The 14,092-nt window shown below is 44.5% G+C and overlaps 2 protein-coding genes across 4 annotated transcripts in view; one reads left to right on the top strand and one right to left on the bottom strand.

The window, feature by feature from the left end:
* Primpol (primase and DNA directed polymerase) overlaps window positions 1-11,208 on the bottom strand; it is a 35,864-nt gene extending 24,656 nt beyond the window's left edge. The window contains 5 exon segments of the mRNA XM_042262444.2: window positions 407-536; window positions 3,977-4,074; window positions 5,908-6,142; window positions 7,254-7,330; window positions 11,104-11,208. Of these exon segments, the coding sequence (XP_042118378.2) occupies window positions 407-536; window positions 3,977-4,074; window positions 5,908-6,084 (405 nt within the window). The 5' untranslated portion in view covers window positions 6,085-6,142; window positions 7,254-7,330; window positions 11,104-11,208.
* Window positions 1-14,092, top strand: part of Casp3 (caspase 3) — a 49,124-nt gene that overhangs the window by 14,547 nt on the left and 20,485 nt on the right. The window contains exon 1 of one of the 3 annotated variants that reach the window (XM_006970893.4): window positions 11,304-11,484. The exons of 1 other annotated variant lie outside the window; for it this stretch is intronic. The gene's annotated coding sequence lies outside the window, so the exon portion shown is untranslated. Of the gene's footprint in view, window positions 1-11,303; window positions 11,485-11,863; window positions 11,883-14,092 lie in introns of those variants that run through there. One more of the 3 variants, XM_042262449.2, reaches the window with a different exon arrangement.

The raw sequence follows: 14,092 nt of genomic DNA, 5'->3' as shown, positions 1-14,092 counted from the left end.
CGCAGATACAATTTTCAAAATTCCCACCAGTTCAAAAACTTCTGATACTACTTTTAGTCAAAATTTCCCTGAATTTCAAATCAGTGCCCAATTTTAACAGTGAAATTTGCTTTACCTGGCTTTTGCTACAGGTAAGTACACTGGAAGATGAAGAATTAAAACGTAGGTCAAAACAGAAAGTTATCACACTGTCATTTATTTTAGCTTTTAAAATTAGATATAGTAATATTTTTTTTAAAATATAAGCATTAATTGAATTTTCATTTTGTTTTATTATTTACTCACAGAAAGTGTTGTCAAAAGGAATAGCAAAAAAACAAAAACAAAAACAAGTATGCGGACTGTGGAACCTACGTGTGACCTAGAGTAGAGGCGGTGATTAATGGAAGTGTGTAGGAGAACTTACCTCTATGAGTAACGCAACCATCTTTTTCCCATCAGCTTCCGGATTGGCCAATTTGTTAAATTCCAAATCAAAATAAAGCTTGCACACAGCATTCTCGGGAATAACTTCGTAGCAATGCAAGAGGGTCTTTCTAAATTGAATAGTCCAAGATTACAAGATTTGTATCTTACACTGTAAATCTTTTAACTTGTTATTGCTGGGGTGGGGGAGAGGGCACCAGAGGTGTGACAGCCAGAGGGCAACTTACAAAAGTCATTTCTCTTCTGCCATCATGGGTTCCAAGGACTGAACTCAAGTTTACTAACTCAGCCACCTCACCAGCCCATATATCTTACACCTTTGAAACCATGGAGTTAATCCTGTACTCGAGAACAGTGATTGTTATGTTTTATGAACGTATAACTATGAATTAATAAACTGATAAAGACAATAAGCTAACAGTAAGTCTGTGGCTCACAGTATTAAAGAGTTTCTGACAAAATGATGTTAACAATTGCAATCAGGAAATTATTTAACTGGCAAATAAGGCCAATCTTACAGTGCTGTTTATTCACAATGTCTTGATATGGCGTAACTTCTTCATTTTTGTCTTTGCTGTCATTTTGAAACAAACATGATTTAAGAAAAGAATGTTCTTTCTCAAATTGGAATCCCAGAACCACACATGCAAGCATGCACGCACACACACACACACACACACACACACACACACACACACACACACGAGTCCATGAATCTTCTGTGGGAATTTTTAAATTCTATATTTTCATTAGGAAGATGCTTTTAAATGTTTTACTTTGTTTATTTTTATTTCACATGCATTAGTGTTTTTCCTGCATGTATGTCTGTGTGAGGATGTCAGATTTCCTGGAACTGGAGTTACAGACAGTTATGAGCTGCCATGTAGCCATGTAGATGCTCGGAATTGAACCCGGGTCCTCTGGAAGAGCAGTCAGTGCTCCTAAGCACTGAGCCATCTCTCCAGCCCCTTTAAGTGTTCAATGTTTTAAAAAGGAAATTCTCTCTTGAGACACCTTCACCCACCTTTTTTTTCAGATGTGTAAATTGTCCTTTTCCCATCTAAGTCTCTCCTCTGCTCCCATGTTTAAATCTTTATTAAAACCTTATCTCCATATATGTTTTGAAAATAATAGTTTTTAAGAAGTAAAAAAAAATCTGAATCTCTAGACTTCAATAATTATCCAATTTATGCAGGCACGGGAGGAATGTCTTTGATTCGGGTAAATAAGAACAGGTGCTGATTCAAAACACAAATACGTCGAGTTCAGACGACACTCTATACAAATAAAGGGTCGGTAGTTAGTTTAAACAGGAAAAGCAGGGGCTGGAGAGACGCTTCCCTGATGAAGAGTGCACAGTGCTCTTCCAGAGGACCCGAGTTCAGTTCCCAGAACCCATGTCAGGTGCCTCACAACCACCTGCAACACCAGCTCCAGGGGATCAGACATCTTCTCCTGGCCTCCTCAGCACCTGCACACATGCGGCACTCACACATACTCAGAAACAGAAATAAAATAAAATATTTTAAAAAGGGAAAGTGATGGAGTACATCATCACATGGCAGATAGTACCTGTGGGTACATACATTCTGACAGCACTCCATTTACAGTCCAAGATGAGATTTGGTTTCAATAAAACACCATCTGTCACACTGTATTGAGAACCTCTGTGGTCTAGATGTGGTGGTGCACGCCTTAAGTCCCAGCACTCGGGAGGCAGGGGCAGGTGGATCTCTGAGTTTGAGGCCAGTCTGGTCTGCAGAGTGAGTACCAGGACAGCCAGGGCTACTCAGAAAAACCCTATCAAAAAATACTAAAAACAAAAACAAAACAAGCAAGCAAACAAACACAAAACTGGGGTTAGGGATTTAGCTCAGTGGTAGAGCGTAAGGCCCTGAGTTCTGTCCTCAGCTCTGGGGGTGGGGGTGGAGGTTGGGGGTGGGTGGGGGAGAGTGGGGGGATGGGGACGGGGGACCAAACAAACAAACAAACAAACAAAAACTTCATTCACCTGACTGACATCCATCCATGTATACAAGCATAACTAAAACTAATTTTGCAACTGAAGCTACTTAAATAACAGTATAATGAAAGTATTTTAACTCAAGTCTGAGAAACAGGTGAATGTAACAGGTCTGTTAGATGGATGGATGAATATCTATATCTAGTTTACTTTGCACCATCTGTCTACTTCCCAATATCACAATCTTAGGTCTCCTGAGGAAAATACAGCCTCCTGAGTAAACAGGGCATTCTGTGAGGAACTTCAGTCTTTGGTGTCAGCCCTGCCTGCCCTCTTTGAAATGACCTAAAAGTAGGCATCCCTTAATTATATAATTAATAAGGTCAGTGCTCATTTATAATTAACAGTAGAGCTTGATATTTTCTTGGACAATACAATCTATAATACACAAATGTGTGTGTGTGTGTGTGTGTGTGTGTGTGTGTGTATGATTCCCCCCTCCCAGAACTTATGAGACAAACTGAATATTGCAGGTGACAAGGTATCTCAGTGGTTCAAGGTACCTGCTACCAAGCCTGATGCCCCGAGTTTGGTCCCTAGGACCCACATAGTGGAAGATAAAAAACCAACGCCCCAAAGCTGTCTTCTAACCTCTACCTGTATGCCATGGCAGGTGTGTCTACACAAGTGTGCATGCATACACACATGCACACGCACACACTCAAACTAAAGAAATAAAATTTTAAAAAATTTAAAAGATTATGTGTGCATGGTGTTGTACACCTTTAATCCCAGCATTCAGTCTGCTTCCCTCTGTGAGTTCAAAGCCAACCTGGTCTACAAAGCGAGTTCTAGGCCAGCCAGAGCCACCTAGTGAGATCTTGTCTCAAAAAACACAAAAATAAATAAAAAAGAAGAAAACTTATTGAAAAATGATGTCAAATGTGGAACCTCCATACGACATATGGTGGAATCAATGATTACCTATCACTAGCTTCTGTGAGTACTGCAACCACTTTTTTTTCAAAAGGAACTTCAGAACTCAATTCTAATGGCTGAAGAGTAATGTGCTGGCTAATTTTGTGCCACCTTGATACACAGCTCAGTCATCTGAAAGGCAGGAGCCTCAACTGAGAAATGCCTCCATATGATTGGGTCGTGAGCAGACAAGCCTGTAGGGCATTTTCATGATTGATAGGGTGGGCCCAGCCCACTGTGGATGGTGATACTCTGGGGCTGGTGGTCTTGGGTTCTATAAGAAAGCAAGGCTGAGCAAGCCATAGGGAGCAAGCCAGTAAGCAGCACCCCTCCATGGCCTCTGCCTCAGCTCCTGCCTCCAGGTTCCTGCCCTGCTTGAGTTCCTGTGCTGACTTCCTCCGATGATGAACTGTAGTGTGGAAGCATAAACCAAATAAACCCTTTCCTCCTCAACTTGCTTTTGGTCATGCTGTTTCACTGTTACATCGATAGTAACCCTAAGACAAGTAACTAATCATGTGGCCAAGAACTGAACATCAATTCAGCATGAATTAATTTCAACAAAAAAGGAAACCCAACTTGAGCTTAATGTGCTGCTCTGCTACTTACCGGGACTTATAGTAAAACCAAAGCTGAGTATAGGATGTTACAAGGTAAATTCGCTGTCCATCTCCTGCTTTGCACTCCAAAGCAAACACGTGGACATTCTAGAGAAAATTTAAAATCATTTTGAAAAATTTACAACATGCAAATCTAAGTTCAACTGTAACTAATAAATGTTCATAAAGAATTTTGTCATTCAAGATAGCAAAATTTGGAATATCAACAATTAACATTAAAAACAAGACAGTCACCACACCCATGCTGTCTCAAATCTATATATATATTAATTTTTTTCTTTTAGATTTATTTATTTATTTCCTGTATGTATTTGGTCTGCATGTATGTATGTATACCATATGTGTGCCTGGTACCCAGAAAGGTCAGAAGAGGTCACTGGATTCCCTGAACTGAAGCCACTGAGCCATCTCTAAAAATTATGTTTTTAAAATAATTATTTATTTTTTAGCAGGAGATATGGCTCAACGGTTAAAAGCACTGGCTGCTCTTTCCAGAGGATGCAGGTGCAATTTCTGGCACCCACATGGCAGCTCCGAACTTTCTGTACCTCCAGCCCTAGGAGGTCTAACGCCCTCTTCTGTCCTCCTCGGGCACTGCATGTATGTGGTACACATATATTTATGCAAGTACTCATACAATGTAAGATTTTTATTTATCTACTTTTATTTTATGTGTACATATGAGTGCCTGCATGTATGTCTGTGTACCATATGCATGCAAGGAGCCCTTGGAGGCCAGAAGAGGGCATTGGATCCCATGGTAACTCTTAACCACTGAGCCATCTCTTCAGCCCCCATTTTAAATCGGTGACATGATACATGTGTAAGATAGACAGACTTTCCGGATTAAAAATAAATTTAAAAAAGGAGAAAACCCATTCTGAATTCCCTTACTATCCATCCAACCTAAGATAGTTTCACCTCTTAGTGTGTGAAATTAGATTCATTTTACAAAATTACAAAAACCTCCATATTATTATCAACTATTTCAACTAAAATATATTAATAAATTCTCCCTTCCTATAAAAATGTACACAGGATTAAATTTTTTAAAGTTATCATAGTCCGGGTGGTGGTGGCGCACGCTTTTAATCCCAGCACTCGGGAGGCAGAGGCAGGCGGATCTCTGTGAGTTCGAGGCCAGCCTGCCTGGTCTACAAAGTGAGTTCTAGGAAAGGTGCAAAACTACAGAGAAACCCTGTCTCAAAAAAAAAAGTTATTATAGTCCTGGATATAGCAGGATGATTCATAGCTGCCGCATGAGGAGTCTCTGCTAATACAGGCATACATAAGAATTTATGTCCATCTAGCTAGAAGTAGCTATTGAGCCTATTTTCATTTTCATAAATGAGAAATCATACAAAGACTCTATTGCTCGACTCTATTAAAACTCTTGGGGGGCAGGGGATGTATTTGGAATATGCTCGTCCTTCCTCCCAGCATATCCCATGTCAATGTTGCTGCACATTCCACATTTTTAAAAAATAATTGGGACTAGAAATGCCATTCTTTGGCGAAGAGATGGCTCAGTGGTTCAGAGCACTGGCTGCTTCTGCAGAGGACCCAGGTTCAGTTCCCAGCACCCACATGGTGCCTCACAACCATCTGTAACTCCAGTTCCAGGGGACCTGACCCCTCTTCTAAACTCCATGGACACTGCATGATATGGTACATATGCATACGTGCAGATAAGACACACACATGATAAAATAAAACTTAAAGGGAAACGTCATTATTGTTCATTACTAAAATATATTAGGAAATTAGTGGACTCAAAGGGATATTTTTATAAGTCGTGTGCCATCAAGATTACTATTGTGTTATCTTAGTAAAGTATCTTATTTGAAATGACAGCAAATAATTTTTTTAAACCTTGAGTGTTACTTGAAATTTAAAAAAATAAATAAATAAAGCAAGCACCTCTTTACAGCTTTTAACAAAATTAAAAGCTTGATTCTGACGATAAAATAGCTTCCAAACGGAGGATGGTTCTTCTGGCTTGGACAATCTTGGTCGATACACAGAGGACAGCGGCTTCCTCTCGTAGTGAGACGCTCGCTCCTCAATCTGCTTCAGCGTTGCTTCCCATTTCCTCATCGTTGGTTCAGAAGCAGGGAGAGGCTAAATCCAACCTCAGAAACCTTTCTATCAATGACTACTAAACAAACAAAAATGTTAATTTTTGTATAGACTGCATTCTGCCTGGCATCATCTCAGATCTGGTTTCCTGACAGGTATGTGCTCCTTTGCTTTACATTCTCTTCTTTGCACAAAGCCTCACCAGAGAACAGGAGTGGGGCTGGCCATCACAAATCCTTAGATCCTAGCTCTTCCCTCCACTAGTCTGATGACCATGGAGAGATTAATGGAGCTCCATAAAACCCGGGTTTAATCAGTTGCAAAACTGGAATCAATAGAATCTTGAACGTTCTATGCTGTACCTTGAGAATAACTGCGATAAGACATAGGAAAATGTCTTATGAATTATAAAGCCCATTATAAAGTAAACGCTTTCAGTATCATTATGACTTTCATCACAGCCAAGCTATTGCTCAGCTGATGCTCACTATCTTGGACCCTGCTCTTGCATTACCATTTCTCAGTGTACAGTTCCCATCATGGACGCTTAGCTTTCTCTTCTCCTCTGTTCTCCCAATGCAACAGAAGGATGGCAATTCTGCTCTAAGCATAGCTACGTTCATATGTCACTATACACTTCATGTTTCCCAGCAGGAGATGCCATCTAAGCTCAGTCACACACTGACTCTGGGCTGGACCGTGTGACCTGCTTGGGCCAAGTTCACACTGACAAATGGAAGATCAGGTGCCTCTGTATCAGACTTGGCTATCTTGGAGTCCTATCCTGAGACTGCAGCGTCATAAATCTAGCAAGGGGAAGAGGACTATCGTTCTTCCCCGTAACTGCACATTAGAGGATGAAGGCCACACGAAGAAGGTGTCTGAGCCAAAGCCAGTCAGATACATGAATTAGGACACTCCAGATCACAAAACATTAAAACCAAGTGAATTCAAGACAGAATGTAGAACTGCCTAGCTTTAACCAGAGACCCACTTAATAAAATTTGTTGTTTTTTTTTTTTTTAAACCAGTAAGTTTTGTGCTGGTTTTTACATAAAATTAGATAAATTGAGGTTCTTCGTCAATATCATCTATGCTATTATTTACTCACACAGGAAACAGTTATATTAGTTTCTAAGTGAAATAACAAAGTATACTAAAGCATTTAGGGGCAAATTATTATTTACCTATGGCAATGCCTTTGTCTTCGATTGTAGCAGAAATCTTTGCAGTGAGAGAATCTCATTAGCAAATGACATATTCCCTGAAAAGAAAAACAAAAACATTGAGAAGACAGATTCCTCCACAGTTTACTTTAATTCTCTTCATATGTACACAAAATTCTGCTATATTTTTAAAAAAAATTGACTCGATTCTCTTCTGTACAATTTATTATATCCCTGCCCCCAAACAACAAACAGAATGCTGTCTGAATCATAGATTCAAAAAAGTAACTAAAAACGGCCATAGACACCTCCACATTTGGTGAAACTAAAATCACACACACATACACACACACACACACACACACACACACACACACACACACACACACACTATAAAACAACCCGGTACGACTGTGGGAATATGCTGCACACGAAGGTCTTGGAGTCATAATGCCAAACCAGTTGAAGACCCACCCACGGCTGAGGGGAGAGCAGGGAAGGCAATGCTCAGCATCTACTATCCCCCCCCCTCCGCATTGTTCTCACAGCTGGAAATGTGTGACAGCTGAAGCAACAGAGAACAACTGGGGCTTGAACTATCCGAGCAGGGGGTGCTGAAGGACAAGAGCAGAGAAGATGGAGTGCGAGGCAGCATCTGGTCTTCTGGTTTGGGGCTATCATATTTCCCACCCCAGCCTTCTGGGGGAACATGACCCCATATTAGAAATGCTTTCAATTCCTGGTGTGGAAAGAGTACTATTGTTCTTTGACACGATTTTTAAATGCCAAAGCTCCTTTCCACTCAGAGACTATTTTTGGTAATGGACCACAAGTTCCAAAGGAAAACACTTGTACCAGTTTAAAATCACAGGCTTACAGAGCTCTGTGGTTCATTTCTGCACCAAAAGCAGTATTTAACCCCGCTTGCTGCGATCCTACAGTTGGAAGTGTTGGAGTTAGAAAACAGGATTAGTCATTTTACGGTAATTACTGGGAGAAGGGGAAAGCGGGATAGACGTGGAAAGCTGACCAACTTCCTGGGGTTTACAGACTTGTCAGTGGAGGACTGTGGATGGCCTGGCTCCCAAGAGCCACTGGACTGGGGGTGGGGTGGGGGGAGTAGCGTGGAAAGTAGTATGACACAACACGGGTGCTGTATAGTCACCATCCGCTCACACCGATCAATGCTGTCAACTGGACTGGATTTCAATATGCCCACACTTGTCAAGAATACTTCTCGGGGTGTCTGTGAAGTCACCTTCAAAGGCAGTTAGACCATGTGGACTCTAACCTACTATTCATGAATCCCTTGATGGAGTCATGGTATGATGGTATGACTGGGAGATGGTGAAGAGTAGGAAGCAGGGCCTAGTTTATGGATGGACATACTGCTTTCTGGCTGCCGAGATGTTATCTGCTGGTCTACCATGCCGCCGTCCCAGTCAAGATGGGCTGACAGCTTTAAAGCACAAGTAAATGCTTCTTCCGCTAAGTGATTCCGCCGGGTACACTACCATAGCCATGAGAAGTCTGACTAAGCAGGTTACAGGCACACCTGAAGTTCCCGTTAGCCGTGTTCCTGGTTCCTTCTTCCTTTCCTTTTTCTGAGATGGGCTGTTCCTATGGTTGCCCAAGCTGGCCTCACACTGAAGATCCTCCTGCTTCAGCCACCCAAGTACTGGTGTTAGAGGCGTGTGCCACTATACAGACTCCCGTTTCTTGTCTAAACCTCAATCAACCCCCATTCCATCTCCAACTTCTCCCTCTACCTTGAGATTAGATCCATGGGTATTGTGTTTACTGGAGATATTCTAGTTTCAGTGCTTATGATGTTCTTCTATTTAAAAATACTGAACACTATTTTGTCTGTATGTACACATTCGTGTGCTTGTATGCACAGGTGTATAGGTCCACATGTGTGCGTGAATGTGCAGGCCAAAAGGATGATGGGTATCTTCCTCAATCACTCTCCATCTTATTTCTTAAGACGGGGTCTTTCACTAAACCTGGAGCTCATCGATTGAGCTGGACTGGATGGCCAGTAAGCTCCAGGGAATCCCTCTGTCTCTACCTCCCCGCAATGCCTGGCATTTCACATGGGTGCTGGGGATCGCAACTCAGGTTTCCATGTTTGTACAGCCAGAACTTCACTGACTAAGCCATCCCCCTAGCTCCTTAACCTTTTCTTAATATTACCTCATTCACAAGCTCTTTCTAAGTTTTATTTACATGAGTCTATTTGTGTGAATGTACATTTTGTGTGTGTGTGTGTTCTTGGAGGCCAGAAGAGGGTGCTGGATCCCCTGGAGCTAGAGTTACAAGTGGCTTCAGCCACGAGTTGGGTGCCATGAACTGGATCCTCTGGAAGAGCAGCAAGAGCTCTTAACTACCAGCCATTTCTCCAGCTCCTCTTGTATGTACACTCCATAATGCCTCTCTACAATATCTCCAACTACTTAAGCATTCACTCTGAAATCGTCATCTTAAGGAATGCTATTAAAATTCACTTACCAACATATTACTATGTAAGCTTACTTTCTAGGATTTTTGTTTTGTTTTGGGTTTGGTTTTTGGTTTTTCGAGACAGGGTTTCTCTGTGTAGTTTTGGTGCCTTTCCTGGAACTCACTCTGTAGCCCAGGCTGGCCTCGAACTCACAGAGATCCGCCTGTCTCTGCCTCCCATGTGCTGAGATTAAAGTTGAGTGCCACCACCACTCCGGATCTAGGATGTATAACAACTTTTTCCCTGCAGAATCTGGCCCTAAAACGATTATCTACTAGACTTCGAGTTCAGTTTTCTCACCAGATGGAAGGCAATGGCCACTCTGAGCCCCTCTGCTACTTCAGAAGCCCTCCCACCCAGAAAGCATCCCTTTGCTTTTCCTGAATTCTTCCTCTCTGGGGAGACCCAGAACCCCTTCTGCTCCCTCTGGGTCACCGCTGTAAGAGAAATTACAGGGCTCAGACAAAAGGCATCACCTCCAGGCGTTCTGCTCTAACAAGCTTCTCTGGTCTAAGTCAATATAACTCGATCGGAAAATCGCGGCCAAGTTTTATCTAACAGTATCATTTTGTTAAGAACCTTTAGCACAGGGAGGGGTGAGGGCCCACAAGATCAGGATTTCTCAGTTAGTTCCTTCTTTGTAAACCACAGCCTCCAGGAAGCATGGAAGCATCGCACGGGTTGAATGCTTCCTATTGCTTAGTTTATCCCACTAGGAAATGGCTGACCACCACTCACTCTGGGAGGGAAAAGGATAGATCAGTTTGCTTCTGGAATCTGCACTTAACTACCTGTGCCTCTGCTCTTCGCGAGAGCAAAGCATTTAACCTTTTTAAAGCCTCTGTTGGAACCGGATAAAATAAGGAACGTATTATGAAAATGCAAGAGCACGGAATTTTTTTTTTTTTTGCACTTTTTTTGCCTTGTGCACTCAACAAATGGTAGACACCTGGGTACCCTACCTATACTACCGTCCCTCACATCCAACCAGGAGGGCGCGTTCGCAAACAAGCTGCTGCTCTCGTGGGATGAATTGGTCGTCAGGGTATCCGGAGCCCCTGGAATCTGATGCCGAGTGCGGCGCTCCTGTTTTGCCCTATTATGCAAAACAAAAAACAAAAACAAAACGCTCCACCGCGTCAGGGTCTGAAATAGGATCTCAAACAATCCGGCATTCAGTAAGGTAGCTAGCTGGGGGACGGAGAGTTGAGCGGAAGTGAAGAAAGGCCTCGGTTTGAGAGGAAGCAGAGACTCCGAGGGAGGGGGCCAGCCCTAGCTTCCCCTGGTCGGAGCTCTCACTGGGAGCAGGGTCGCCCTGAACGCCCCCCGGAACGGGGCGCGGCCTAAAGACGTCTTTAACAAGTTTACCTCAGGAGATGCACGTCGGCCGGCCGGAGGACTCAGCCCGCTTGGGGAAGATGCAGATGGCGGGAACGGAGCTTCAAACCCCGGCGCGGGGCGGGGCCAGTGGGGCGGGGCCAGTGGGGGCGGGGCCGTGGAGGGCGGGGCCTGCGGGAGCCCCGGGCTGCGGCGGCCCAGCTCCAGGGGGCGGAGCACCGACCCGGACTGAGAAAACAAGTCTGGACCGGCGCGCACGAGGCGGGGGATTTGGGGGAGGGGCCGGGGCGGGGCGTGGGCGGATCGTGGGCGGGGCTAGGGCAGCGGGGGGGGCGGTAGCTGCGGTTGCAGTGCAGGAGCTGGTGAGATCGAAGCCGGGTGTCCTGCGTCGTGGATCTTGGGAGCGGCTCGGTAAGTACTGGCGACCCTCACCCCTTCCCGGGCCTGCGCCGCCGCCGGGAGCCGGCGTCCTCAGCCTGCTCGTTGTGCAGCTGCTTCGAGGAGGGTGGGGGAAACGGGCGATCTGGGTGGAGGATCCTTTGTGTTGCCTCCTGGCTTGCTTAGGCATGCACCAAAGGCAGAGAAGCTGGAAACCCCGCCGGGGGCGCGATCCCGAGCTGGGAGCCCAGACCCGGGAGGCCGAGCCAGTGTCCCTGAGCCCCGGTGAACCGAGGCTGGACTCAGACCCCCGAGCCTGGCGCACGGGCCGCGCCGAGGAGCAAAAGGCGGAGCCCCGGATCGGTAGATCGCCCTGAGCACAGAGCTTCAGGGGCGGGAACTGGGCAGGAAGGGGGTGAGCCCGGAGACGGGTGAGCTTGGAGGCCGGGTGGCGGGAGATGGCGGGAGGTGGCGGGCTCCTAGAGCCCTAGGCCGAGGCGTGGACCCAGGAGCAAAGGATGGATAAGGGAAATTCTGCCCTGGGGCCTGGAGACCAACCTGATGCTGACCTTGAGGCTAGCTCTAAAAGACTTAGCCTCGTACTGCACGCCTGTTTAGAGTCTCTACCCCTGGTTTTCTCGGGTTCACTGTGTGATTTTAGTTCTTGCTGAGAGCTGATTTTAAGCATTGCTTTCCCAACTCTGTCTCTTATCCCGAAGCCTTTCGTGAATACCCCAGCTCCATTCCTTTGTTGGTCAGTCACTGTAGGAGCTGCGTTGACATCCCTTGGGTCATGCTCAGTTATTGTCACTTATTAGTGATCTACTCTGAAGCCCGGCTTGAGCAGCTGGGTCTTTGCCCCTTTCTCAGTTGAGTCACCCAGGAAACGTCCTTTTCGGGCACCTCGCACGGACCCCACTCCTTCCTCTGTTAGGCTGTTAGTCACCGAGCTCTGGCCCTTCTGCTGATAAGTCTTTTCCCAATACATTTGCTTATGAATAGGAACTCCTCCTTAGGTTTCTGTTCTTAGTAAACAATTCAAGGTTAAACCTTCCTGTTTCTTCCTTTACATCAGGCATTTCCTGGAAGCACGTGTGTCATATCCTCTACTTTTGCTTGCTTCCCAACAAAACTGTGAGCAAACACCACTGTTTAGCACGGTGCCCCTCCTTACTGGTGTTTTGCACGAGAGAATGCTCATCCATTTGTTTGATTCCAGTAAAAAACGATTCATGGAAATGTGGAGTCTGGTAACACTATGAGTGTACAGAACAGCCGAAGGAGATCGTGCTAAGCTGGGGGTTTGACTTGCCACTGGGAAGCCACTTTCAGTGTGTGCTGGTGGCCATGGCAAGAGCTTGAATCATCATCCCCTCTCACAACCCAGTGTTTAAGCTCTGGCTTTGATTTGCTGTCCAGCAAAATAGGAAAGTAAGACTGTTTTAGTGAGTGGACAGTTTATTGAAATGTAGCCGTGGCCCTGCTTGTTACAGAGTAACAAGTGAAATACTGCACCTAATTAGATCCGATTGCTTTTGTCATTCTGAAGAAAGGTCTTACCTCCTGCTGTCTTAAGAACCCTGTGTCTTTATCTGATATAAGCAATTACTGTGCCACTCTGTTTCCCTTTTGAACCTAACGACACATCCACTTCATCACGCCCTTTCTACAGTTACAACACGGTCCTTATTTTCTTGGTTCTGGTCTTAGATAATACTTTAAGTTCTACACCAGTGACGGGGCTTTAAAGAAAGATGTGGACGTTCTTATACCCTTAAGTACTGTTATATATTCATTTAACAAATTTAAAAAAACATTGAAGAGGAAACTTTCCTCTCTGTGTCTGAGCATCTGAAGCCAGGTCCCAAGGCGCTTACCAGCTCATTCATAAATCAGGCATAATCTATACAATCCATAGGGTTGCTGTAAAGATCAGATGAAATAATGTATATACAATGCTTTGTTAAGTGTGAGGTTCTGCATAATAGTTTTTGTTTGGGCCTTTTTGTCCTTACCTTCAGTGTTCCCTGTAGAGCTTCTTCATCCTGCTAAAAGCACAATAAAATTATCTAACGAGAACTGAACATGGGCCAGCATCTACCCTGCTGCTGTTTTTAAATGCCAGTGAACATCCTCTGCTACTTCAGGCACTCAAGGTCCAGTGCAGCTTTTGCATATAGTTGATATTCAGTAAATTATATAGTTGTCTGTAATTTATACAGACACTTATAAAAGACATTCAGGACCTTCCATTCTGTATTTTATTTATTTCAACAAGAATGCTTTCAAGCTGGGTGGTGGTGGTGCATACCTTTAATCCCAGCACTCAGGCAGAGGCAGGCTGATCTCTGTGAGTTCGAGGCCAGCCTGGGCTACAGAGTGAGTTCCAGGAAAGGCGCCAAAGCTACACGGAGAAACCCTGTCTCGAAACCCCCCCCCCCAAAAGGAGCATATGGGGTCTTAAGGTCTGCAAGGGCTTTGCTGTTTTCTTTTGTCCCTCCAAAAACTGTGGTCTGAGGGTTTCACTTGGGAGTGGATGAGACTTTGCAGATAGTAAGTGCGCATTCTTTTCGACTTGTAGCACAAGGTCGGGTAGGTTCAGCATACCAGTCTGCTTCCCCTGTTGTGTGGCCCATACCAG

This window comes from Peromyscus maniculatus, chromosome 17 (assembly GCF_049852395.1).
Source record: "Peromyscus maniculatus bairdii isolate BWxNUB_F1_BW_parent chromosome 17, HU_Pman_BW_mat_3.1, whole genome shotgun sequence".
NCBI classification, from domain to species: Eukaryota; Metazoa; Chordata; class Mammalia; order Rodentia; family Cricetidae; genus Peromyscus; species Peromyscus maniculatus.
The sequence above is the reverse complement of the archived record's forward strand: the minus strand, read 5'-3'. Positions and strand labels throughout refer to the sequence as shown.